The sequence below is a fragment of the Pteropus medius genome, unplaced genomic scaffold, assembly GCF_902729225.1.
Source record: "Pteropus medius unplaced genomic scaffold, Ma_sr-lr_union100, whole genome shotgun sequence".
In the NCBI taxonomy this organism is placed as follows: Eukaryota; Metazoa; Chordata; class Mammalia; order Chiroptera; family Pteropodidae; genus Pteropus; species Pteropus medius.
Window position 1 is genome coordinate 297,865 of NW_024355526.1, and position 26,747 is coordinate 324,611.

Consider the following 26,747-nt stretch of genomic DNA (forward strand, 5'->3'; position numbering starts at 1 on the left):
CCCGCGGCGCCCGCTGCAGCCCAGCCACTGTCTCTCCCTCTGCCTGCCCGGCGCTTGGTCCCAGTTCTGAGGGTCCCTCCCTGGGTCTGGGGAGGCCAGCCAGCACAGGGTGGCCCTGGGCCCCATCCCTGCCTGGGGACCTCTAAATGTCCCCATCCTTGTCCTGTCGTCAGACACTTCCCCGGGCGCGGCTTCCGGCAGCTTTTGTGCCTCTGGTCCCTTTGGATCTAAGCGCGGCCCAGCGAGTTAATGGCTGAGGCCAGGAGGGGGCTCCCAGCTCTGTCCGCGAAGTGAACTGTGCTCGGGGGGCAGGCAGGCAGGTGGCCGTGGGAGCCTGGTGGGCGTGTCCCGGGCCAGGCGCATCCTGGGTGCGGGTCTGGGCCACGGCCGGCCTCACTGCGGCCCCCTCCCGCCAGTCCTTCGTGAAGGAGTACATGATCCCCATCACCAGGCTGCTGCTGGGTCTGGACACCACGCCGGGCTCCGGCTACCTCTGCGCTGTGAGTGACGCGCCAGGCTGGGCGGGGGCGGGGGGGGGGTTGGTTCTTCCGCGGGGCCACTGCCCTCCGCGGCCGGCCCAGCTCAGGCGCCCCACGTTCCAGATGAAGATCACGGAGGACGACCTGTGGATCGGCAGCTACGGCCGCCTCTTCCAGAAGCTCTGCTCCTCCAGTGCCGAGGTCCCCATCGGCATCTACAGGACGGAGTGCCACGTCTTCTCCACCTCCGAGGTCCGCTGGCAGCCCCTCCTTTCTCTGTGTGATTCGGGCCATCCCCAATTGGAGTTTGGGGGATCTGGGTCTTTGCTGTCAGGCCCTTTTGGGGGTCTGGCTCACATGCCCCATACGTGGGGCGTCTGGTTGGGCGGCTGTGACCCCCGAGTCGGGGAAGGGTGGCTCAAGAGCACGGTGGGGCCCCTGTGCCACCCTGGAATCTGCCCTACTGATGCCCACGAGGGGTTCAGGCAGCGCTGGGGGGGCAGAGGCACCCCAGGGACCCAGGCTGCTCCTGGTCTCCTTTGCAGCCCCAAGATCTCGGAGCCCAGGTGAGCAGCCCCTCCGGCTCAGCAATGAGGTGTCTTGCCGTGTGCAGGGTCCTGCCTGAGCCTGGACCCACCCCGGGCCTGGGAGGGGTGTGGGGCCCTGGGCTCTGGCCAACACCAGCGTCAGGGAGTGAGGCCTTGGGGTGTGTCGGCCATGAGGCTGCTCAGAGAGGGCTCACGTCATCAGCCTTCCATACAGATGGGGAAACCGAGGACCAGGGTGGGGTGCCCAGGCTCCCAGCCGCACACGCCACCTGCGTGCTGTGCCACAGCCCCCATCATGGCGGGAGCCCCCTCTCTGCTGGTGTGGCCCCACCTCCACGCCCTCAGCCCCCTGCCTTTCAAGGTGCTGCCCAGATGGGGGTCCCCACATCACCCGCAGAGCCCCAGGCGCCCACTGAGCCATGCACAGGCCCTGGCACTTCCTTGCCCACCCTGCTCCCCGCCCCTGATTTCTCCTGCTCCCAAATGGGGAAATCAAGGCACAAAGAGGCAGTGACCCTCGATGACAGAATCGGGATGTGCAGGACCCAGATGGAGCCCTCAGAAACGAGGGCCCACGGAGGCGAACGGGCCACCCTCGCCCACCCGCAGAGGGCAGACAGGCGGGCAGACAGTACGGTCTGGGGCTCGGGAGGGACCCTGGGGCCTGGCGCCCCCTCCCCAATAGAGAAGGAAAGCACTCGTGTCCCTGGGCCCTGGGGTCCCCCACAGGAGTCTGGACTGTCCCCCCACCACCCAACCCGCTCCCCAGCCACGCCCCTCGTCCCTGCCTGGGTTCCACGCCCTCCGGGCCTCACCGCCCCCGCCTTGCCCGCCCCTCCCCCGGGCCCTGGCCAGGCCCAGATCTCGGTGAGCATGGAGGACTGCGAGGACACGCGGGACGTGAGGGGGCCGGGCGGCAGCAGCACCCACGGCCGGCCCTCGGTGGGCGGTGACCCTGCCGAGCACCCGCTGCTGCGGCGTAAGAGCCTGCAGTGGGCCCGCAGGCTGAGCCGCAAGGCCCCCAGGCACGCAGGGAAGGCGGCCGCTGCCGAGTGGGTGGACCAGCAGCGGCTCAGCCTGTGCCGGCGGTCCGAGCGGCAGGAGCTCTCCGAGCTGGTCAAGAACCGCATGAAGCACCTGGGGCTGCCCACCACCGGCTACGGTAAGGGCCGCCCACTGGCCGCGGGCCAGGCCGCCCGCCTGGACCCCGCTCTGCCTGACGTGCTGCGGGGCTGGCTCCGGGTGCCACCACGCAGCTGGGCAGAGCCTCTCGTGTGGAGAGGGCGCCAAGCCCCCCGAGGAAGGGCTCCCCATGGCTCTAGGGCCTCAGGTTCCCCGCCTGTAGAAACAGGGCTGGAGCTGGCATGCACGCGCCTGAAGGAGGCTGTGTGGTGTGGGGGGCCGGGCCGGGCTCCCTGAAAAGCCAAGGTCACAGGCTTTGGTTGGAGACCAATTGGCCACCTCCGGCCAGTCTTGCTGAGTGTCAGGAGTGCAGGGGCCACTGTGTTCTTGTGGAGGATGGGAACATGGCAGGGAGACCCCGCCCCTGGCCAGCAGCCAGCACCTGGGGGTGTGTTGGGGGATGGTGGGGGAAATGGAACCCAGACACTCTGCCCTTGGCCCCGTGGAACCCTGCCACTAATACTGTGGCCCAGCCACACCGTTTCTGCTGCTTCAGGGTGACACTCATCTCTATCAGCAAATTTGGGGGGATCCCTTCTCTCTGTAGCTTATTTTAGGGAGGTTTGTGAACCTGACCAAGAACAGGTCCAGGTGGCCTGACTGGCTGAGAGAGCTCACGCCCTCTCTCACTCTGGAGATGCTGCTTCTGTTGACGGGGCCAAAAGGGGCCCCAGCTCCCCACCACTGCCTGGCTGCGCCCACACCTGGGCCGGTCGAGGCTCTAGCCCGCGCTGGCTTCCACTCGCAGCCTCTGCCCATCGCTCAGGCCTGGCTGTCCCCAGCAGCACCCGCTCTCCCCACCTTGCTTCCTGCCAGCTGTCTCCTGAGTCAGGGGCCCCTGAGCTTTCTTCCCCGTGGATGAGGAGGCTCAAGCTCGCTCTGGAGCTAAGTAGGGGTCACGTGGGTCAAGCTGCCCACTAGCCACACAGACTTGGGCCCGAAGGGGTCTCAGAGGTCAGGGTTTGGGGGACAGGTGACCCATGAGAGCCATCCCAGCCCGGTCCCCACCATGCCCCACCCACACAATTTACCTTTTTCCTCTCTGGCTTCCCTGCTCGTTGGGTGCTGTCACCCGCTTTCCAGGGGACCACTGACGATCCAAGTGGGGTGTCCAGTGTTCATAGCCCCACAGAAAGTATGGGCAGGTGGAGACTCCGGCTCGCCGCCCCCCCAGCCCTGCCCCCCGAAGCTGGGGCCCGCCCGCATTCCCCGAGGCCTCTGACCCCTGCTGGCCCCACCACAGCCTGGCAGAGAAGGAACCGGCTTCCATTCAGGGACAGACTCTCCTCCCGGGTGGCCCGTGCTGGCTGCCGCAGTCCCAGAGCGGATGGCCTCCCCGTGCAGCTGGCCGCCCCACCTGCTGTGCCGGCCACCACCTGCTTGCTGACCTCTCTCTCTCTCTCTTTCTGTCTGTTCTCCTTCCTGTGTGTTCCGTAGAGGATGTAGCAAATTTAACAGCCAGTGATGTCATGAACCGGGTAAACCTGGGATATTTGCAAGGTAATTCTGCTCCGGTGGACTCGGCCGCCGCCCAAGGGGGCATGCCCGCCCCGGCCGGCCAGGCAGACGGACAGGGCAGGAGATGGCAGGGTCTCTACCGGCAGGGCCTCGGTGCTCCCAGACGCCCCACTGCAGGCACCCTGACGCCCCGATGACGGGACTGACCGGAAGGCTCGCGGTTTGTGCCGGTCGCTGACTGTCATGGCATAGCTCTGGGGCCCCCAGTGCATTCTCTCCCGTTTTTTGTTTGAAACGACGAGCCTTGTGTCAGTCTGCCCTGACCTGACAGGCGGGCCACCCCAGCCTGTAGCTGGTCACCCAAGGACCCCGAAGCCCCAGCTCTTCCTCAGGAAGCATCTAGATGGATGGGCCCAAACCAGGGTCCCTGCACCATTGTGGTGGCCCGTGGGGAGGCCGGGGCGTGGGGTCTGTTCCTCCCTCAGCCTTGTGGGCCGCCCGAAGCAGGTGGACAGCTGACGTCCACACCCCAGCTGGGGTTCCAAGCTGGGGGTCTCCCTCTTTAGCTGAGACAAATTCGTTCGTGCTACCTGGGCCCCCGTTTTTTCCAAGAAGGTGCCCCCAACCCCAGACCTGCCCTGAGACCCCAACAGGGGTCAGAGCAGAGTCCAGGCCCCAAGCCTCCCTGCTCGGACCCCTTCCCTCCCTGAGGCTCCTTGCGGCCCCCGCAGAGGTCAGAGCCCATGTGCCCAGGCCCCCCGGGGCGGCCCCTCCATCTAGGGTGACCGGAGCTGGCGAGCCTCCTGGGCCCAGGAAGCATTAGCTAGAGGTCGCTGTCGGGAACCTCTGTGGCCGCAGCGGGGTGGGGGGGCTGCTGGGGGCTTGTGCTTTTCCCAAATCCCGCCACGGCGTTCCCGGCAGACCTGCCAAGCCAGCAGCGATCGGCGTCTGGTGGCGTCCGTGAACGGCGGCTGCGTTGCCCTCTCCCTGCACCTGGCTGCATCCCTGCTTCCTGCGAAGGCTCCTGGCGGAGGTGGCCGCCCTGCGGGGTCACCAGGACTCACTGGGTGGTGGTCACTGAGCGCCTGCCATGTGCGCTCAGGAGGAGAGGCGTGATCTTGGGAGACATAACCCCGTTAGGGCAGCGGGGTGGCCCTCTGGGGACGGCGTCATCATAAGGCCTCTCTGGCCTACAGAGCCCCCAGCTGCACCCCAGCCCAAGCCCCTCCTCACATCGCCCTTGGGGGAGGTGCTACAGTTACCCACAATGCGTAGAGGAGGAAATTGGGGGACAGTGTGGACGCAGGGCCGCGGGGCTGGGAGGGGCCCACGGAGACCCGGAACGCAGGGTGGACGCGGGGCGAACCATCGCCAGCCCTCTGCCCCCACCCAAGGCCCTCACTGAGCACATCGGTCGTGAAGCTGGCCTGTCCTGGAGAAGTCACGCTCGGTGCCTCGTGACTGACTGCACCCCCACCCCCCAGCACTGCAGCCAGCACCCCACATCCCAACACCTGCCTCTCAGCCCAAAGCTTGGTCCAGCCACACGCTCTGCTGCTCCATGACACCTGTGTCCATCCACCCTGGGCCGGGTGTGGGGGGCCAGCGAGGCTGGCCGGAGTGAATGAACACGGGCTTCTGGGGCTCGCCTGGCACCCGTGCTCCACACGCACAGGGGGAAACGAACTGGCAGCCCTGTCCCGCATCTCCATTTTCATTGTCTCGACTGGGTGTGCGAGGCAGCGTGACCGGCCTGCCGACGGCTCTGGTCCTCAGTGCAGCGGCTCCAAGTGACGCACCTGCTCCCGCCTGCATCTCCCGCTACTGCACGCTCCAGGCGCCCCACCCCAGAAACGCATGCCGAGCAAGCACAGTCCCCAGCACGAGCCACCCTCTGGGCGGCCGGCGGCTCCCGCCAAAGGGCCCAGACCGAGGGTTTTGGGAAGAGAGAAGGCAGGTCATCAGGCAGCCACTCGCCCTCAGGCCACGGAGGGCAGGGTGATCAGGCCGCCCCCTCCTGGGTGTGGACACGGAGGCTGGCACCTGGTGACTGCCTGAGGGTCTTTGCACATCCGTCAGCCCCTGAATCCCCTTCTGTCCCCTGCTTGCCTCTGTGAAGCGTGCTGGTCTCGACGGGTCACTGGGGGATCCGGATGGCGGGGGGATGGCTTGGCTCCGAGCGCTGCAGTCCCGAGCAACGAGCAGCTCGCAGCCCCCAGCTGGCGGCTTATCCTGCCCGTCCGCCATGGCCCCAGTCTGAACACTTCTGCCGGAGGTGGCCGGTGTAGCGGGAAAGAAATGTGAGGCGCCGAGGGCAGAGGCCACTCAGGGCCAGATCTCTCTCAAGGGCGCCCCGATGTTCGTTCTGGGTCAGGAGGTACCTTAAGACACGGCCAGACGGGTAACCCAAGGCCGCGAGTCACTCTCTCTCGCAGTGCACTTGGGCCGCTGCCAGGACGGGGGACAACCCCGTCCCTGAGTTTGGCCAGGGAGAGGCCTGCGAGGTGACCAGCATTTCCCCAGAACCCTTTCTCACCGCTTCGGGTTGTACCTGTGGCCACCCCGTGAGTGGGACAGGCAGCGGCCCAGCCCCCACGTGCCACAGGGGCTGCTCGGGGCGGACGGTCGTGGGAGCAGGTTTGGGAAACAGGCCACAAGTTCAAAGCAGAAGGTGGAGTGACTGGAGTTGGAGTGGCCTGCACAGGCCAGGGACACAGGGCACTGGGGGGCGGACAAGCCCGAGGGCTGGGTTAGATGTGTTGCAGCTGAGTGCAGGTGTATAAAGGTGGGCAGGTGTGTGTGGCCGCAGATGTGTGAGCATACTTGCAGGTGTGCACAGGTGTCCATAGGCTCATACAGGTGGTGTGTGTGCAGCTGTGCAGGTGTGTGTGTGTATGTGCAAGTGTGCGCAGTGGTCCCGGGCTCCTGCAGGTGGTGGGTGTGCACGATGCCTCTGTTCAGGGCTGCCATGTCTGTGAGATGCTGGCTGCTCAGGCTGAGTCTTCATGTCTGAGTCCTACCTATGCAGGCCAGAAAGGCTAGGAGGGGACCGGAGCCTGGGCAACTCAGGCTGGGCAGAGCAGAGGTGAGCGGGAGCCAAGTGCTGACCGCCAGCCGGGGCCCTGTCTCCTCTGCAGACGAGATGAACGACCAGCAGAACACGCTGTCCTACGTCCTCATCAACCCCCCGCCCGACACGAGGCTGGAGCCCAATGACATCGTGTAAGTGCTGTCCCCACACAGTGCGGACACCGCCTGGGTCATCTCTCTCGTAAGGGCACCGTGCCGCATGCTGGGTGTCCTCGCATGCTGACCTCCCCGGCCGGGGCAGCATCGGCATTCACGGCCCTCACCTGCCCACAGGTACCTCATCCGCTCTGACCCCCTGGCCCACGTGGCCAGCAGCTCCCAGAGCCGCAAGAGCAGCTGCAGCAACAAGCTGGCCTCTTGCAACCCCGAGACGCGTGACGAGACGCAGCTCTGAGCCAGCCCCGCGTGGAGCCCCGCCACTGGGGTGGGCTCGCCTGCCCGAGGCGGCACGCGGCGTGATGCATGAGCGTGCGGGGACCTCGTCTGCAACACCGGCCTGGCCTGCTGGCCCGAAGCTGCTCCCCAAACCTGACAAGAGGGGAGGCCTCACGGGGTGACGGTGCGACCGCAGGCGGGGGGACCTTTTTTAAGCTGTTTTTACAAACCTCCGTTTCCACACAAATGTACCGCAACTCGTGACCAGGGCTGCTGAGGAGCGGGGCCGGGGGCAGGCCCAGACGCCGCCCCCTCGGCACGGACACGGAGCCCGTCCGGGACAGGGGCCCGGGCCCGGGTGTCAGGGCCGTGCACCCGTGGTGGGTCGTGGGGCTTGCCCACGGTCTCCTGTCCTCCGCTTCATGGGTCCCAGCTGGTCTTGGGCACACGACCGTCTAGGTCAAGCCGAGAGGGGCTCCCCTGCTGGTGGGTGAACTGGGAGCCCCTCCCAGAAGAAAAGTGAAGCGAAAGGTCTCGCAGCTTGGCCAGGAGCCCGAGGCCAGGCGGGCTCGGGACGGCGCGTTGTCAGGCGGGGCGCGTGGGGGAGGTCGGGCTGCTGAGAGACCCTGGGGGGGGCGCCCTGGCGACACATCGGGGTTCACCAACTTTGGGGAAAGAAGCCATTTTCCTGCACTTTTAACCGGATGTCGCAGCCACAGAGCCGGGGGGCACCCGGGCAGCATGGTGCTTTCACACGGCCTGTCCGACGGCCTCCTAACACCCGATCTGAAGCACAAGTCAGCTGCTGAGCTGCCGGCGAGGTCGTCGGAGTCTGGTGTCCTCCTCAGCGTGGGAGGGACTCTGGGTGGCAGTAATGCAGAGGTGCTGCCCTGTTCCCTTGGGGACTGTGATCGGTTTTGCACGGGCAGTGCTGGAACCTTCTATTAAAGAGATGCTTTCTGCAAGCATGAGGGCGGTTGTAGGCGTGTCCTCGGCCTGGGTCTCCCCTCCCACCTGCTGTGGACCCCCCCGCCGCCCAGGAAATGCTCCCTAGCAGGCTGCCCCCGCCCTGTACCCCCCGGGTGGGCACAGAGACCCAGGCGCTGCCCACAGCCACCCGGCTCGTGCTGGGGGCATGACCCCCGAAATCAGCAGCTGTGGGGGCCGTTGGGGCTGGGTCCGGGGTGGGGGTACATGCCTGGCTAGCAGCAGGCACCGGTGTTCTTGCTCAGAGCTCCCCAAGAGGCTGGAGTGGTACTCTAGCACACCAGGGTGGGGTGGCTTGGGACTAGTTGGTGGGGGAGGAGCCGGCCCCTCTGGCGGTCAGCCCTGGCCCCTCCTGCCCAGGGTGTCTGCCCAGGGAGGGTGCTGGAATGGGCTGCTGAGGGGCATTAGGGGGCAGGACTAACGAAACTCCAGGGCCCTGGACAGTGGTGGGCTGGGGTGGCCTCGGAGGCCCAGGGCCTGTCCCGGCAGGGTGTCAGTGGCTCCCAGGGTCCCTAAAGCAAGTGTCCCCTGTGACACTATCACCTGCAGCAGGGCCCCTGCCACCTCCCCTGGCACCAGGCCCCAGCTGAGGGAAGGGGGTGCCTGCAGGGAGGACAGAAGGGGGCCCGGCCTGGCTGCTGGACCAGGGGCTCCATGGGGAGGGGCTGCACCCCTTGAAGCCCGAGCTCGCAGGACGGTGTCCTGGGAAGTCACCTGACTTGGTTTCGGGGTGGACAGGATGGGTGGAGGGGCGCGGGTTCCCCTCCAGTCGGGACGGCACCCTCACAGCACGGGCTGAGCGAGAGGGGCCCTCGCGGAGGCTGAAGGCGCGAACCAGGCCGGCCGCAGAGGGAGGCGTCTCCCAGCGCGCTCTGCGTGAGTGCTCAGCACGTCCGCGGAGGCCTCTCACCTCCTTCGTCCCTCATCTACTAGGAAACTATCTGCTCCAACAGTGGAGCCGGCGCTGCGCTCAGCTGTTCTCCTTCCGCGGGGTGAGACGGGTGGCAGCGGGCCCACGGGCTGGGGCGGGGCCTGACAAGGTGCTCGTGGCTGGGGAGCAGCATCGACGTGGGGGGCTGAACGTCCGCCCACCTCTGGGCGAGCACCCCCAACCTCAAAGTGCAAGGACTTTGCACTTCCCAAGAGAGGGAAACGCAGAAGCGCGTGAAACGCAGACTAAAACCAGACACAGCAGGAGAAGGGGCGGGGGGATGAGGCCACCGGCAGCCAGGCGGGGTGGAGGGCTCAGGCCGAGTGCCACGCTGGTGCTCCCGCCAAGCACTGAACACACTGGTCACATGACAGGCCCTGCGGCAGCTGGCTGGCAAGAGCCACCCCCGTCCCCGGCGAGGCCAGGAGCTTGGAGACTTGGGAACAGCCGAGCAGGGCCTCCGGCCGGAGGCCGTCCGCCAGCAGGGCCAGACCAGGCCCTGTCGCTCGTCAGCGTGAGCCCAGTGTTGCTGGCATCTTCTGCCTTGCGAAGTCACAGCTGGCCCTTCACAGCTGGTCACACAGCGCTGAGCTGGAAAGGACACCATCAGGTCTGCAATGGTGGCCCGAGTCCTGGCTGAGCCTAGGGGCCTCAAAGGTGGCCAGCCACGCCCACGGCCTGGAGGGGGTCGGCCTTGCACAGGCTCCTGAGACAGGGGCTGGCCCTGGGGTCTCCTGGTCCCAGGAGCGGCAGGCCCCACCCCCCGTGCAGCCTTCCTGCAGTGGGGGACCTCACTGTAGGCTCGAGGAGGCCCGCTGGACTGGGGGGCATGAACCAGACTTGGGGGTGCCTTCATCTCCCTGGGGAGAGGTCCCTCCTGGCAGCCTCCATCAGGAACCAGCCTCGAGGCCCCACCTGCTCATGGCCGGCGGTTTCTCCCCGGTCGGCCCCCGGGGGGCTGGACTCGGGTCCCTCCCGGAAGCAGCAGCAGCAGGAACTCAGGGGCGGTTTTTCCGGGAGGGGTCTCCAGTCAGGAAGCGATGTCGCTGCCATCACAGACACGGGTGGAGAAGAGCCCTCAGGGCACCAGGCTGGCTCTGCTCTGGGCTGGGAGAGGAGCCGAGGCCCCAGGGGCCGCGTGCTTTGATGGAGTGTGTAGCCCCTCCGGTCATTGCTCCAGCAACCCCATCACTGGACGGCCGTGCCCAGGCCACGGCCTCTACCCAGCGAAGGCTGGCTGTGTACGGGCCGAGGCCACCGTGCAAGGACCTGCAGAAAGGCAGGCTCTGCCCGGGAAGGCTTCTCAGTCTCCAATTCGAGGCGTCCATCGCCAGATGAAACGGCGGGCCCGACACCTGACTCCAGGGCCCCACGTGTCAGCTTCTGACCTTCGTGCTACCCCTGGCCTGGACGCCATCGTCATGGGAACCTGGCTTTAAGGGGAGAAAGACGGGGAGGTGGGGCCAGGAGCCCAAGGTTCTTGCCAGGGCAAGTTCCACCCTGAGACGTCCAACGGTGTCACAGCTGGGCCTCCAAACGGCGACCACTGTGAGTGGAATGCGTGAGAGTGCGGACAGGCCACACGCGCCGTCCAGGGGCCCCGAGGGCTCCGTGCACCGTGGGGCTCCCCAGACGCCCCCGAGCACAGGCCTGGCCTGGGACGCAAGTCAGGACAGCGACGCCGGCACACGGCCAGCCGGCTGGGAAGTGTGTCTGAGGGGGCTGCTAAAGGACCCCTCCCACCGCTCAAAGCCAAAGCCCACCTCACAGAATAGATCGGTGTCAATTATAAAAGGCTATCCAAGCTCAGTGTCGTGGAAAATTTTCACGTATCTTCTCCCCAAATAACTAGTTTCAAGAAATAAAAGTCTAACCTTGAAGGAACTTCAGAATTATTCTACTTCTCAACTTTGCCTGAGCCTTAAGTCCTGCTTAGACTGCTCTACAGCGAGACGGGACGCACGTGAGGGCAGCCACCTTCGGCCTGCGTGCACACACCCCCGTTTCGCGTGCGCGTGGGCGTGAGATCGTGTCTGCACTCGCACTTGTAAGAGGGGCTCACTCGTTTCATTTACCTTGGCCACCAACCCTCTCGGGCTCCCAGAATTCTGTCAGACCCGAGGACGCGTGTCGACTTCACCACTCGGTTGACGCTTTCTTCCCAAAGTTAAATCCTGTGTGGCTGGACAGGAGCAGCTGTCTCGGGGGACAGTCGGAGGGACAGTGAAGGATGCACGGCCTCGCTGTGGTATGAAGTCTGCACACTCACCTCGGTGAAGCCGGATGGGGCTCGGCTGGTTTCTGCCAGCGTGGAGATAAATCGCATTACGGCCAGCGGTCACGAGGAGTGGACGCGTCGCAAAGCACTCACGGAGCGCCACAGCGACTGCCCGAACTGGGAAACGCCGCCACGGCCATGGCCACGGCCACGGCAGCAAGGGCCCAACTCCCCACTGCACAGCAAATCCTGTGTCCAGGCTTTTCCCACAAACACAAGGGTAGCTTGGCCGACGAGCCCCCAGAGGACTCGGGGACGCGTCTGTCGGCCACTCCAGCAAGCACCGGCCGAGAGACCTGGGACGTCAGACGTGGCGGCTGCCGCGTCAGTGCCTGCTGGCGTGACACCGAAAACTGTCACATGCTGACAAGCGGCTTTGGGGACGTGTCACACGTCGACTAATTACATCAAGAAGACCCAGGAGTTTGGCGGAACGTAGTTCTCCAGCTCTACGCCCGAGGGGCCCCGAAGTCTTCACAGAAAATCCTGAGATCGCGCTCATTTCCACAGGACTATGTCACGGATGCGAGAGGCGCTGTCGCCCATTTTGACTCCACAAGGCAAACGAGGGGAAAGCCGCATTGCTCCAGAAGACAGCAAAGTGATTTTCTAATAAAAGGGCTATCAGTGAACTAAAAAAGACGTGACGCTCCTCTAAAGAAAGCAGCTGGGGACACTGACCAACAAAATGAGCCACGACCACCTCACACACACGTGCTTCGTAAAAAGCAAATTAGTTAATTACTTTATTACAGTTTAGTGCTTTCTTAAAATAAATATCATAGAATATCAAACACACAGTGAGAAACAGCGCGCACGTGGAAAGCACGGCCACAGCGGAGTTCACCGGACGGCGCCGCTCGGCGCGTCACCCAGCGCGCCGTGCACGCTGCCGCCGCAGGCCGGCTCCGGAGGACGCGGAGCCCTCCGGCGTTCCGTACCGTGTCTGCTCCTCTGCGCCCAGCTAAGATTACGGGACAGGGGCACTTGTCTGACTTCTCCTCTACCCATCTTTCGTTTCTTCTGCAGGTCAAGAGATTCAAGTAACACTCCCAAAAAAACATGTGCAAAACGAACGTGAGTGACTCCAGAATCTTCCAGCAGTCCGAGCGGCTGGCTGTCACGGAGGTGTCGGAAGAGCCGCGGGGTCCCTCGCGGGCCGGGGAAGGGGTCGCGCCATGCGCCCAGGTGGCTGGACCGCCCCAACTCCAAGGGACTGTCTGCTCTGGAGAAGCATCCAGACCGCGAGGCTCAGCAGAGCCCGGAGCCATCCCGCTTGCCGGAGAAATGGCAGTGGCCACGGGGACCACTCGAAGCTGGCGGCGAAACGAAGGCCCGGCACGGCCTGCGCACCGTGTCCCCGGGGCGCGCTGCTCCACCAACACGAACCGAGACACGAAGCACACGTCAGGACGGTCAGCTCAAGTGCATCACCAAAAGGGAAACATGCTCGGAGTGAAAAATATTCTACTTTACCAAAATCTGCCTTTATTAAAGTGAACAAATCGTCAGAGTACTCGCTACCCAAACCTAACGAGCGATGGCCACTACCTGCTCGCCTCGCCCATCGCCGGCCAGCTGCGCTGCTCAGCGTCACGACTGTGTCAGAAGGAACCATCTCCGTGTTGTAAACGTTATTTTAGCAGAGACAGACTTTGCAGATATCAGTGCTTTTAGTGAACTGGTATTTTCAGTAAACGTTTTCTGAGCAGCAAAGGACAAGAATTGTTTTCAGAAATCTCAGAATTGGATATAAACGTTGGCAGTAGACACAATCAATAAATATCATACAATTTCCCAAATGAAAAAGATTCCCCCCTACGAATTCCTTTCCTGAAGACATTCAAACACGCTGACCAGAGGAGCCCGTCACAGTCCTGGACCCTCACGCGGCCACAGCTGCCCACGTGAGGGGGTCGGGTCATGTGCAAAGGGGGTGAGGCCAGAGGGCAGAAAGTAGAGTAAATCGCTTTTAATTTATACTGAAGAACTTCAAGTAAAAGGAGCCCTGCCACACACATCCCTCGCCCGGAAGCTCGTGGCCAGCGGTGACCAGCGAGCCGTGAGCCCCTGGGCACGGCGTCCGGCATCCTCTGTGTGCTGGGAGCTAAGGGAGGGTTTTCTTCTGTCGACAAGAAGCCTGTCTGAAAAAGGTCTGTGATTCTGCACGCTTTGTACCCAACGGATAAAAATAAGTACCGACCCGTCGGCGCCTCCTCGCCCCGGCTGGCGCCCGTGTCACTTGCGAGTCTGGGTCTTCTTTGGCACTGCGGGCCGCCTGGGCTGCCACAGGTGGTTATGAATCGTGAGCGCGTCCACGCTGACGGACATGGTTTTGGCTGGGATCAGGTTAAACTGCTTCCGGTCCGAGCTGTACTTGTACAGTCTGTCGATCATCTTCTTGGTGACGCTCTTTGGCCCCGTGCCCGTGAGCTTGCAGATCTCCTCGGTGTCGGGGTAGTAGCAGTAGAGTGCCCTGAACTGGCAGCCGGCGTCCCGGAACAGGATGATGTAGTGGTTGGCGTCACACTTCTCCAGCTCCTGCACCGAGGGCGTGAGGGGAGAGACGGTGGGCCTCGGAGCGGCTCTGGCAGCCGCGCCACGGACGGCGCCCCAACTCGCCGCAGGGAGCTCACCACACACCAACCACCGCCCACTCCGCAGAGCACCCGCTGCTACCGGGGTTTACCTCAGAGCCCAGGTGCGCAAGGGAAAAAAGCCTTCAAGAAATGAATGGAGCATCCCACGAAAAGATGCCGACATCATTAGCCATCGGGGAAATGCAAATCAAGACCACGATGAGAGACCCCCCACCCACCAAGACGGCTCCCCCCACGCAGGCCCAGCAACGGCGGTGGTGGTGTGGAGTGGACGGCGGCGCTGCTGCTGAAAACGGAGTCCCCACGCGACACAGCAGGGTCCCCTCGGGTGCTCACGCAACACCCGTGCGCGGCCGTCCACGGCGGCACCACTCACAGCAGCCACAAAGTGGGGACAACCCGAATGCTCCTCAACGGAGGCCGGCTAAGCAAAAGGGGCCCGTCCACACAGCTGTCCACACAGCGGGTGCCACCCCATCGCAAAAGTGGACGAAGAGGCTGGGCCCGTCATCTCCCGTCCTCTCTGCCTCCCGTGTCCTCGGCAATCACCGCCCTCGACCGCCACACTAAGGTGACTAGTTGCCTCCACTTTGAAAAAAGGTCACCCATTTTCCACTCCCCACCCTGCCCTGGACCAAGGTGGCTTCGCACAGAGGGCCTGCCCCGGGCTGCCAGGCCCATCCCAGGGCGAGCCCCCCCGTGCCGTCCAACTTCTGCCCTCCACAGCCCCAGGACCGCCGTGAGCACCCGGGAGGCGGGAGCACACGCTCTTACACACGGGAAAATTAACAGAAGGCGCTGGGCCTCGAGCCTAAGTGATTAGATTTTTTCCCCCAGAAAAAACACTAACATGTAAATACCTTTTGTTCTACATCCGAACTTGGTGGTAAAATTTGATACTTGCCTCTAATATTGAATTCTTGTGAGGCTCATTCACTTTTCCGGCCAGACAGCAATGGGATATAGCATTGTGAATAATTGGCTTGTTGGATTTACTACTGGGCTCCTTAAAGAGCTTGGGACCTATGAAAAGCAGGCCAAAATTTGCAAAATTAGTATTCTAAGGCACACAGACACACACACGCACAAAACCCAAACATTTCTGCCAACCAAGCAACAGGGAGGCTGAATTAAAAACGTTTATGATTTTTTGAAAATGAGAAGAGCCACATCAAACCTATTTGAAAGAATTCTGAGTTATGTTTTAAATTAGCTAAGGAAAAGTCATTAATAACTTATTCCCTTCCTAATGTCAGTTTCTTTGACGTAAGTAAAACAAAACGAGACCAGGAATTAAAAACTTAAAGTCTAAGGTTCCAAAGCGCCGGGGTGCACTCCCAGCCGCGGGGCTGTGCGGCCTGACCTGCGCCACCTGCCGCCGAGGCACCCACCCCACGGAGACCAGGACGTACGCCCGTGGCCTCCCGTGACCTCCACGGAGAGCGCGGCTGTCACCTGTGTACTCAGCCACCGAGGCAAGGGAGGAGGCTGCGGACGCCGTCTCCCAGTCTCTGTCTGTGCTCCGGCTGGGGTTGCGGCTCAGCGTGGGCAAGGCTTCTAGGGACTCGACTCTGCTGACGACAGGGACAAAGGGCACACGGGATGGTCACGGCACAGGCCCCTCACCCACGACCGGCCACTGGCTTGTGCCAGGCCACCCTGAGCCGGGCCGGCCTGCACCCTAGTGCAGTAAGGACCATTGGCAGCGGCAGGAGACGCGCCGACGGTGGACGAGTGCGTCGGTCGACTCCCGCGACCCTATTAGCCCGGGGGAGCCCACCTCCGCCAGAAGAGGTGCCCCCCGTGCAGTCTGCCCAGGGCTCCGCGCCGAGGGAGCTGGCTGGGGGAGCTGATGGGTCACATCTGGGCCATCTGTGCTGCTGCCAAACGAGGGACAGGACCCTGGGAAGGAGGGAAGGGCCACAGCAGGCTGAGTCCAAAACCCCGAAAAAGTCTCCAAGACGGCCCGATCCCCGGCAGGCCCGAGCAGCGTCTCTGTAGCACCATGTGCACTGAGCACAGTCGGCGTCGTGGCGGACACAGCTGCTCAAGTGAGCGGGAAGGTGGGGCGGGGGGGCCTGGGGCCCCGCTCAGGCTCCTGACTGCCCGACAAAACCCGGCCAGGATCCAGAGTCCCTGAGAGGTGTCCCCCACGAAGCCCAGGTGACAGGGAAGCCACCAGACACGTGAAGAGGCAGGACACTGTGGCTGAGGCCCCAGGATGCACGTACACAATGAAGGACAGGTTTCTGTGCTGCCAAAAGCGGCCACCAGCAAACGTGGGACAAGCGAGGCAGATTGGCAGGGTGACTGAGGCCGTGAGCCAAAGTCCAGTGGCACCGAAAAGGTCCCAGCAAAGAAAGCCCACCTCAACACGGCAGCAAACGCGGCACGCCTGACAGGCCACACTGGGCAAAGCGCACCCCCCCGCCAGGCTGCCGCCCCCCGGACGAACGGCCCGAACCTGCACGCGGGGGACCAAACAAGGAGCAGACAGACAACTGGCCGGCATCAAGGCCAAGAAGACAGGAGGGCTGAGGACTGGACACGATCGTTTGGTGCCACGCGGGGCCGACCAGGACCCTCGACTGAGGAACCGGGCCTCAAGGACACCATCGGACAACTGGTGACAACAGAGCGCGGACTGTGGATGTGGTGACGGTGCTGCCTGACGACTGTGGCTGTGTCCTCATCCACAGGAAGCGCACACACAGGCATTTAGGGACAAAGGGCACAACATCCTCGACTTCGGAGTAAAAGGCAAATGCGCGCACTGGGGGAGGGCTGGGGGGGAGTGACAAAGCGGAGGGTGACCCAGGCATCCGGGCATCCCCATGAACCAACTTCAACCGGTGCGGACGTGTGAAGCCCGCCAACCACAAGGGCCAGCACCACCTCCCCAACAGACCCCTTACCGCTGGGAAGGCGCGCCCCCCGAATGAACGCTCTCGGGCTCGGTCGTCGCTGCGGAGGCCAAGGACAGGCTGGAGGCTGACTGGGCCCGGCTCAGATTATCCGCTGCCGGAGACAAGCAGCACTCCCGTGAGCCACGGGCTCGTCCTCACCGTGTTTGGGCAGCAGAAAGGCCCAGAACCCAGAAGCCGCCCACCCATCTCCACGTCACAGCGTCTCCCTGAGCGAGGGGGACCAGGGCCACCACCCGCACCACCGAGCCGGCTTACGCGTCGAGGAGCACTTGGTTCCCGAGTCACTCTGCGGCTCCTCCCGGTGGACGGACTTGGGCCGCGGCTTCCGGGGCTTCGCTTTCGGGCCCCCCAGGCCCTGCTCCTCCAGGACCTGCCGCTGCTTCCTGCGCAAGTACTCCTGCTTGATGAGCTCGCGCCGGGCCCGCTCCTCCTCCTTCCGCACCCGGTCCTCCTCGGCTCTGCGGCTGAGAGCACGCCGCGACAGCCCGGTCAGAGGGGCGCGCCGGGCCGGGGCCGGAGGGCCCGCGTCCCCCGCCCCGTGTCGGAGCCCAGCCAGGAGGCACGCTTCCCACGTTGCGTGACAACGGGATAAACGGGGCAAAGGTGACGGAGACTCTAAGCAAACGCCGCCAGTCGGGAGGGGCTCGGGGGGGGCCGGGGCTTACGGAAGTGCCCACGCGCTGCGTGATCGTGACCGGGAGACCCAGCGGGAAGAACTCCACGTGCACGACAGAGACCCGACGTCCCTCCCCCGACTTCCCCTTCCCTTCCGCAAACGCCCCTCCATCCTGGCGCGCAGGCCCAAGCGTGCACGCAGCTCGCCACGTCCGCATGCACTGCACTGTGACGCTTTCTTTTTTCCAAATAAAGCCTTTTTGGTGACATGACACTGGGTTGACAGCATCTTCCAGTCGACAAAACGCAACCAGCTCTCGGGGTTGGGGTGGAAATTCAGGGAGCGGACACCCGGGAAGCGTTACGACCGAGCAGGACGAAGGGCCGCGACACACAGGGCCCTGACGCGGGCGACGCCAGCGCTGCCCACGGCCCCGCCGCCCCCACCGCTTACCGGGCCTCGTCTCTGCGGAGCTCCACTTCCGCCTCCAGCTGCTGCTTCCGCATCCGGGCCTCCTCCGCCTTCCGCTGCTGCTTCAGGAGGAAGGCCGCCCGCTTCTTGGCGAGCTCGTCTTCCGCCTTCTGTTCATCCTGCAAAACAGATACCGTGGACGTTACGGGACGCGACCCTCGCACTGTGCCCACGCGCCAGCCTCGCCCTGGCAGCAGTCCCTCACGCAGACGGGGACACGGCCGGAGCGCAGTCCAAGGACGTCTCGCTCCCTTCCAGCGGACGAGTGAGCAGATTTCATGACGCTGAAACACTCACAGAAAAGACACTGCGCCCTTCGAAAAGCCTGTCGACGTCCCAAAGCCCGCACTGCACCCAGCTCACCTCAAAAGCTACACGCATTTCCACGACATGAGCTAGCACCTGACGGATCACTCGCCTGTTCACATTTTAAAAGCACAAGCACCAAATAAAGCATCTTTTGCTAAGATAAACGTGATGATTCTGTAGTACGTCGCCCACCTTCATACCGCCAGGAGGAAACACTTAAAACAGAAAAGGAGTTCTCACAACTAATTTTTCTCTTTTCCCTAAGAAAAATAACAAGTAAGTTACAAATGGAAACAAAAATGTTTTGTACAGTTTCTGCAACAGATTCAGCAACCTTTGGTCCAAAGGCCGAATCCAATCCAACACCTGTTTTGGGGAGCCTGTGAGCTAAAACCGTTTTTACAAAATAATCGGAAAACCAACAAAAAAAAATAATATTCAGGACCCACAGAAATCACATGACGTTAGCGTTGTGGGGCCACGCTCGCCAGCAGGTGCTGCCTGTGCTGCTCTGGGCAGAGCCCCCGACGTGTCCCCAGGCCCTGCTCTGAATCGTGTCCCTGGTCACGCCCTCACGACTGGGGTAGAGTGGTGACACCTGGCCGCCGTGGGGTACACCACCACCAGCGCTTTACCTTGAAGAAGAAGCCGACCCCCAGCTTCTGATCGCCCTCGCTGCCGAGATCCGCCGAGCTCTCGGGGCCCTCTGTCTGCCCATCCTCGTCGGGGGCCTTCAGGTCCGACAGGTCCACCTCGATGAGGCTGGCTTTGCTCCTCGGGGGCCCGTCCACGGGGACATTCTCCTGTCCTGAGACCGCTGGGGAGCCGAGCCCCGCCTCCTTCCTGCCGCTCTCCAGAGCCTCTTTGAGGCTCATCTGCTCTGACAGGATGTTCGCGTCTTTGGGGGAGGGCAGGACAAACGCTCGCTGGTTGCTTTCGTCATGCAGCCGGTAACTGTCCAGGAAGCTCTTCTCGTCGGTGTCACTCCCGGGGTCGGCCACACCGTCCCAGGCCGGGTCAGACGGCGTCCGAGGCGGGGCAGGCCGCAAGTGCGGGAGGGCCTCCACGCTGGGGGTTGGGGTCTTGCTGCGAGAGGCTCCCTGTGGCCTGTCCTTCACAACCTTCAGCTCGGCGGGTCTCCCCGGGCGCGAATTCCGGCCCTGACCGAGGCGGGGGGCTTTGCGGTGACCCGTCATTCCAGTCGGAGAGAGCGGCTCGACAAAGTGGATGGACGCCTTGACCCTGTGGTCCTGGGAGCTGCTTTTGGAAGCGGGCGCTGGCACCGGGGGGGACTTCATGAGCAGCTGCTCCTGCTGCTGAGAAATCTTCAGGATGGCCTGCTGCAGCGTGCTGATGGTCTCGTTAAGCTTCTCGATGGACAGGTCGCACTCGCCCAGGTCGGCCACCTCACCGGCGTCCCCCAGGAGCGCGGCAGAGAGCGTGCGGTTCTCTGCCAGCTCGTGCAGGGCGGCCGGCCCCTTCGGCTTGTGAGGCGGAAGGAGGGCCGGGCTTCCTCTGTCCGCGTCTGGAGACTCGCGGAGGCCTTCTCGCCCCTCCTCAAGCAGAAACTCCTCCGTCTTGAACACGCCGCCACCGACGTCCTCACCGTTGTGCTGAGCGCACTCCTGCGCCGCGGGCTCCGGCTTCAGCGGCTGGGGCGCCACCTCGGCCTTGCCCTTCTTGACCACGTGCAGGAACGCGGCCTTCCCCAGCTTGAGCCGCTGCCGGGCGGACAAGGCCTCCATCTTCTTCTTCTGCGCCTCGATGGCCCGCCGCTTCTCCTCCAGCTGCATGTGGAGCTGCACCAGCTCGGATGCCAGGAGACTGGCGTGGTCTCGGCTCTGCCTGCCGGGGCTCTGCTCCCTCCGCTGCTTCCACGTGGTCAGGGGGGCCGGGGAGCTCTCCGAGGCATCGGGCGTGGTCTTCTGAGAGCTGCTCGTGCTGGACTTGGCCTCGTAGCTGTTGAGCCGCTGGAACTTCCTTTCCGCGAAGCTGGTCATCTTCACGCTCCCGCTGGCCACGGACGCGCTGCTGAGCTGAGAGACGGTGCTCAGGCAAGGGCTGGAGCGGCCGCTGGCGGCGTCCTTGTCCTCGTGCTCCTTCACCTGCATGTCCTCCTGCAGTTTTGCCGACTCCTCCTCGCCGACGTACCTGGCGACGAGCACGGGGTGGTCGTCGCCGAAAAAACCGTGCTCGGCGTCCTCGAGGTCCGCGACGTCCGAGTCAGAGTCTTGCCTCAGGACAGCCCACGGCTCCGGGTCGCGAGCGAGCGGGCTTCTTGCGCAGCTAATGTACAGCCGGCCCTCCGTGTCCTCGTCGGCTCTGGCCATGTGGAGAAAGAAGCCGTCGGCAGGCTGTCCCTGAGTCAACGGCTCAGACCTGCCGCCGGCCAGCGGCCCGCCACGTGCCTCCCCCACCTCAGCAGGTGCAGGGGCCGAGCCCACGGGCAGTTCCGAGCAGGAGATCGGGGTGAAAGTCCTAGTCAGGTCACGACTGACGTGGCTGCCGGGCGCCTTCCTCCGCCCCAGAGGTGGGTGGCCCTCGCCGGGCCTCCTGGACGGGCCGCCCCTTGGCCGCCCCTCTCCGCACTCGTCCTCCTTGGTGACTGCCTGCTTCTCTTTGGCTGGCCGCAGCACGGCCGGCATCAATGGCTCTAAGAAGAAACTGTCGGGCTTACTTCCTGAGGTGTCCGCCGGTCTCTGGGGAGACCTGGCACCTGCCATCAGGCCCTGGTCACCGCCGTGCGGAGCCCCGTCCGTTCTAATGATGGCCACGAGCTCTTCGTCCTCGTCCTCGATGTCGACGTTGTTCAGGAGGCTTTTCCCGTTGGTCTTCGGGGCCGTGGGGTGTGGCTGGTTCTGCGGGGTCAGACTAACGATGTTGGAGGCCAGACTATCCTTGCTGATGGAGCGGGCCAGGCTGATGCTGTCGCCAGAGCCGGGGTCCGCGTCACAGCTCGCAGCATGATGCAGGGCAAAGGGCGCCGGCTGGGACGCAGGCCTGCAACGTGGGGAAAGACGCTGTTGGACGCGCCGCCGTCTACACGACGGGCGGCTCCAGCAGCGAAGCGGCAGCACCGGTCATGAAAAGGGAATGCGGGCGTGAGCTACGCGGGGTCTGGTGAGCCCCCGGGGGGGAGGGAACCAGAGGCGAGTCTCAAACGCTGTGCTCCCGGGACCCACTTACAGCCTTAAAACTGACTGAGGACCCCGAAGAGCTTTTACTTACACAGTGTTAATCGATATTTGTCACACCAGAAATTAAAGCTAAGACACTTTTAAAAAAACACTGATTAAAAACCTATTATGCGAAGAACGATCTACTTCCTAAGACAAGGGCGGCGGCACTTCCGCGAGTGTCCCCTCCCATACCTGGCTGGGCTCCCCCCTCTGCTTCTCATTCAAGCTGCTGCGACCCCCAACGTCGCGATGCCTTCTGCTCGGGAGAGGGGCACGGGACGCAGAAACAGCCCTGGACTCCCTGGAAGGGGCTCAGCGAGCCCCGGGGGCCCGGGCCACAGCGGGAGCACTGCTGTGAGCCTGAAGAACGTTTTGAACTGAAACTTATTTGGAGTGCAGACAGCTCACCTGTTCCTTTTTTCCGGCCACGCTACTGCTGCTCCTCGTGGCTGACCGTCCACTCGGGTCAAAGAATTGGAGCGGTGCCGCTGACCTGTAGTCGGGGGGAAGAGGCAAGCGTGTTCCGCGTTAGGGAACCCACTTCATGTCGCTGGAAACTTTCAGCACAATAACCGTTTCTCAAGGAAACGCGTCATAACTTACACCAAACTGCTCAAGGAAAGATCACCACAGCGACACAACTTTCAAAGTGTCAACAGTAAACAATGCGTAATTCAATCGTGATCGGTCCAAAGCGTGAAATAAAATCATCAGAATTTTAAGTAAACGTCAATACACGTAAGTTCTTACTCAAGTACAGCCCAGCAACTTTCTGTCAGCGCCATGTAATTTAGTAGGTTTTAATGATGCTTCCACTATAAATTCGAAGGCACGTGAATACAAACTGAAAAACGCCCTGTCACAGTCTTAACTAAATCACTACGTCAGGACGACAGGGTCTGCTGTTGGAACTACCGCGGGGACCCAAGCGGGGGGCCGAGGGCGTGGCGCTCGTACCGGGCGCGTCCTCGCTGGGCACCGTCTTCTGCTGTTTCTGCCTCAGTGGCAACAAAGGGTGTGACGGGCTCAAGGCGGACGCTCCTCTCCCCCTAAGCGGAAAAGGGCAGGAGGGAAAATCGCTAGTTTAGCACAAAAGCAAACGCAGAAGAAACCAGAGACCATGGTGAATTCATACTAATCTGTGAGGAATTCACGAATTCTTTGAGAAAAATTATTATAAAAACGAACTAAAATAGTACCCGGAACTTCAGACTTGGGATAAAAGACCGAAAACTGCAACAAGGGGCCGTCCTGACTAAGGCAGACATCCAAGCATGCGGCTCCGGTCGCCCTGCCCTGGGGAGGGGCTGGGCCCGGGGGGGGGGCGGGAGGGGGGGGGCACGCACATCCCCTCTCGGGTGCTTCTACCACCACTCAACTAAAACTAATGAGAAGAGAGACACAGGACGGCGACTTAACTCCGGGCGCAGAGACTTACAGGTGGTCAGACTCCTCGGGGTGCAGGTGGTGCCGGTGGCCGCCCTCGGCCGGCAGTGCAGTGGGGGGCTGTGGCTCGGCCGGGCTTGCCGCCGCAGGGCCACCGCGGAAGCTCCGCTTGGTGGCATTGGAGATAGGGACAGGAGGCCGACTGCTTTTTTGATGTGACGCTGTTTTAGCTGCAGAACAGAAATTTTACAGGAACCGTCATGTTATTTACAGTCACATCGGCGAGGCGCCCAGACAGGGCAGACTGCGGGTCGCGGGTCCCAGCCGGCACCGATGCCCGAGACCCGAGCACAGCCCAAATGCCAACGGGAACCGGCGCTGACCCCAGCGGGCTCCCTCGACAGACGCACGGGGAGGCCCCGCATCTCCACGTAAAGCCCAGGCCGCCCTGGTCGTCCCACCCAAAGTGAAGCACAGATTCCTCTACGGCACAGCTGTCCCCGCGGAGGAGGGTCTGGAGGCGGCACACTGCGCACATGGCGTACCTTCCAGCCGGACGGCACGGCGGCTCTGAGGGGCACGCCCAGCAGTATGGAGTCGTCTGCAGGCCGGGGCACGAGGCCAGCGGCCCTTCTCACGACAGCTGTCGGTGGGGGAAAGGCCCACGCTGCCGGCCACACAGACCCGCACCCTAGGACACGCAGCCCCGGCGTGGCCTAGGCACAGCCAGCTCACCGACTAGTGACCACGCACCCGAAACTGCCCGTCACTCCCAGCCCCGAGAGTGAGCTCACCCATCAGCAGCTCCTCATAAGACGAAAGAGGACCTCGGACTGAGCTCGTGCAGGCTCAAGCCACAGGCCACAGACCACCACGCAGCAGCCGCCTTCTGGCTCCGATCTGCAGCCACATGGGGACCCACGTGGGGGCCCCAGCTTGGTTAACAGACAGCAGACTCAAGAACGTGTACTGGAGTCTGGCTGCAGCCCCTGCCCCGGAGTCACCGGCCCCTGCTGCCCCGGGCTTCCGGTCCCGCAGGCCCAGGACGGGCCCAGGGCTGGGGCGCTGGGAAGGCTCCCAGAGTGACTGCCGAGGGCCACATGGAAGAGCCTGGCAGGCAGCCAAGACACGACACAGGTCTCCAGTCCCAAAAGGAACCATCTAAGCAGAAACGCCACCGTGTAAAACGCTCGGAACCAGTGAAGGACACCTCTGAGTCCTGAAAACCCTCAGGGGGACAGCTGTCAGTCTACCGCGGCTTGTCACTCACCGTCTTTCAGCTCCTGAACGTCCCGGGGTTGAACGAAGTCTGGCCTGACGTTCTCAAACCACCAGAAGAGCTCGGCAATAAAAACCATAACATTTGGCTGAAAGAAAAAACAGAACACCAAGGACACGCTGAGCAGCCGATGCGCGCGTCGCTTTCGAAACGTGTGTTTAATAATTCACGATTACCTTCAACACTAAGGGAGCGTACAGCATGTCTTCCAAGGTGAGGTAAAAGCATTTGTTAAGGTACTCGTTTGAGAATTCCCTCAGGAGCCGAATGTTATACAGACTGTCAGCCACCGACGTGACCTCCTTCAAGCAGATGTCTAACAGACAAAGAGAAAGCTATAGTTTACTGTACAGACACTCTGCTTCGTAAGGGGCGAGCACATGTGAATTCTGACCCGAAAACATTTTAAATGAAGGCACTGGTGATATTTAAGAAGGTAAGAGGTTTAAACTTTACGACGAGTATTACAAGTAACGGTAAACGAAGAACAAAAACTCGAGAGAAAAATCTGAGAAACGTCCAGGATCCGAATTCAACGGTTAACATCTAAAGAGCATGGCAGAAATTACTCGACATTTTAAGACCGGGCTTCAAAAATGGGCAGTAACAGTCACCTTTCAGTTTATAAAAGGACTTGCTGTGTAAAGCTAGTTAACAGTTAACCAAGTCTCTCTCACCCGTGTCAGATATCCTGGTGCGAGGTTATCTCTGTGATGGCGGCGGGGGAGGCGGGGTGTAAAATAAGAAAGGCCAGGCTTACTCAGGGAACGATACAGAAATACTACGAATCACAGAATTCAGGAGACGGGGCTCAGCTGGGTCGCCCTCCATGAAAGATGCAGGGACTGCTGGCTGTTAGCATCGGGCACGACAATTTTCCATTTTAGGCTGCTCGCCGGGTGCCAGGCCCTTAATCGGCACATGCCACCCCTTGAGTGTGAGTGCTCGGGGGTGGGGGGGGGGCGCCACGACTGCCCTCAGACGAGAACCAGCAGATGCAGCTCAAAACTAAGAAGCAGTTGTATTGAAGACACAAGTTAATTCTGCCTGTAAATAGATAGGTGACGGCAAAGGGGTTTGTTGCAAATACTTTACAGTGGACACAGTTCACTTAATTTTGCTTATGATGTTCCTGTGTCACCAGACTGAATTTTACTATGGTTCAATACAAGAATCTTTTCTATTATTCGTGCTTTTTTGTAATTTAAGTAATCCATCCCAATACTAACGTCAAAAAGTATTTTTCTATATTGTCTTCTCGAAAGTTCTTAAATTTTACTTTTCAGTGCTAGATCTTTCATACAAGGCAGAGGCATTTCTGCCTCGTATGGGATGAGGGCTCACTGTATTCTCCCACAGAGATGGCCATCTGTCCCCATTCTGAACTGGCCGCCCCCCAGGCACCGGGTTCCCTGGAGGGGTCACTGTCCGGCATCTCGGCACGGCTCGTCTGGGCCCAAGTCACACTGGCTCAGCGGACAGCAAGCTACAGAGCTCAGTCTTTGCACAGAAAGCATCCACGGTCTTTTCTGTAGAATCCACCTGCCTGAATCGGGGACGATCTAAGCTACAGAAACATGATGCATTATATCTGTGAGTAAAATACGAACCCATGAGAGGCCACCCTGATACAAACCAACACGTGAATAAGCACAAGAAAGCTCTCCCTTACGGCAGGATGCCAACACGTGTAAAAGAGAAGACAGTGGCCCAAACTACCAACGGCCGCCAGCACCAGCGGGGGCGTTCCGCGAGACCTCCCACGTCACTAGTCAATCAGAAAGCAAAAACAGTGACCCCAGAGTGGAGAGGCCCGCCACACGTCGTCCGAACCAAGTGACCAAAGCTGGTGTCATCGATACTGGGTGCACTGCCATCGTGCCGACTGGATGCACTGGGAAGACACATCGCTTTTGTGGCATTTGCACTAAAAATGCACGCCCTGAATCTAATCAGGACACACTGGACAAACGAGGGACGTTCAACAAACTAAACGACCTACTCTGAAAATGCCACGGGCAAGAAGGACAAAGATGGGCTGGGAGTGGGGTGAGCTCACAGGAAGCCCGAGCCGGCAGCTGTGGTGAGCGAGGCTGGACGGGGGGTGACAGCAGAGACATCCCTGGGACACCTGGTGCCACCGCGGACCTTCCTGGCCCCTGCCGTGTGAGGAGAACACCCTGTTCTCGAGGGACTCACAAACACAAATGTGACAAAATGGAGCAACCGGGAAATCTGGGTAAAAGGGTTCAGGAATTCCTTGTTATGTTTCTCTGCAAATTTAAACTTTTATCATATAAAATGCTACAAAACATTGACTTTGTCCCTTTGGCCGGTACTCTCACACACGAATTTTCACATTACCTCGTCAATTTCTATAACAAAGAGATCACTCATTAAACTGGCAACAAGTCTCTGAACACTGGGAAAATTACCATTTCCATACTGACTCCTGGCACCCCAGCCACTAGAGAAAGTTAACAGTTCCTTCCAGGGGCCGCCTCCTCTTCTGTTGACTCTACTCCCAAGCATCACGAACGGGGCTCACGGTGTTCACACACCAACCCCAGGGCGCAGGCAGGCGACGGAGCCGTCCAGGGGACGCCCAGGCCTGAGCCTTCGGGCGACACGTCCCCCAAGCCTCACGCAGAA

At 61.9% G+C, this 26,747-nt stretch overlaps 2 protein-coding genes across 4 annotated transcripts in view; one reads left to right on the forward strand and one right to left on the reverse strand.

The window, feature by feature from the left end:
* KCNT1 (potassium sodium-activated channel subfamily T member 1) overlaps window positions 1–8,103 on the forward strand; it is a 59,102-nt gene extending 50,999 nt beyond the window's left edge. The window contains exons 25-30 of the mRNA XM_039858861.1: window positions 413–500; window positions 603–731; window positions 1,025–1,045; window positions 1,883–2,189; window positions 6,805–6,889; window positions 7,031–8,103. Coding sequence (XP_039714795.1) covers window positions 413–500; window positions 603–731; window positions 1,025–1,045; window positions 1,883–2,189; window positions 6,805–6,889; window positions 7,031–7,151 — 751 coding nt within the window. The 3' untranslated portion in view covers window positions 7,152–8,103. The remainder of the gene's footprint in view (window positions 1–412; window positions 501–602; window positions 732–1,024; window positions 1,046–1,882; window positions 2,190–6,804; window positions 6,890–7,030) is intronic.
* Window positions 8,104–12,061: 3,958 nt separating this feature from the next.
* The window catches only part of CAMSAP1 (calmodulin regulated spectrin associated protein 1), a 48,332-nt gene continuing 33,646 nt past the window's right edge, over window positions 12,062–26,747 (reverse strand). Inside the window, exons 7-18 of one of the 3 annotated variants that reach the window (XM_039858971.1) lie at window positions 24,272–24,411; window positions 24,087–24,183; window positions 22,869–23,046; window positions 22,388–22,479; window positions 21,839–21,923; window positions 18,887–21,251; window positions 17,925–18,061; window positions 17,111–17,319; window positions 16,844–16,946; window positions 15,384–15,502; window positions 14,833–14,951; window positions 12,062–13,869 (exon numbers count right to left, since the gene is read on the reverse strand). In XM_039858971.1, the coding sequence (XP_039714905.1) occupies window positions 13,567–13,869; window positions 14,833–14,951; window positions 15,384–15,502; window positions 16,844–16,946; window positions 17,111–17,319; window positions 17,925–18,061; window positions 18,887–21,251; window positions 21,839–21,923; window positions 22,388–22,479; window positions 22,869–23,046; window positions 24,087–24,183; window positions 24,272–24,411 (3,947 nt within the window). In that variant the 3' untranslated portion in view covers window positions 12,062–13,566. Of the gene's footprint in view, window positions 13,870–14,832; window positions 14,952–15,383; window positions 15,503–15,867; window positions 16,713–16,843; window positions 16,947–17,110; window positions 17,320–17,924; window positions 18,062–18,886; window positions 21,252–21,838; window positions 21,924–22,387; window positions 22,480–22,868; window positions 23,047–24,086; window positions 24,184–24,271; window positions 24,412–26,747 lie in introns of those variants that run through there. The other 2 variants (XM_039858969.1, XM_039858970.1) reach the window with 2 other exon arrangements.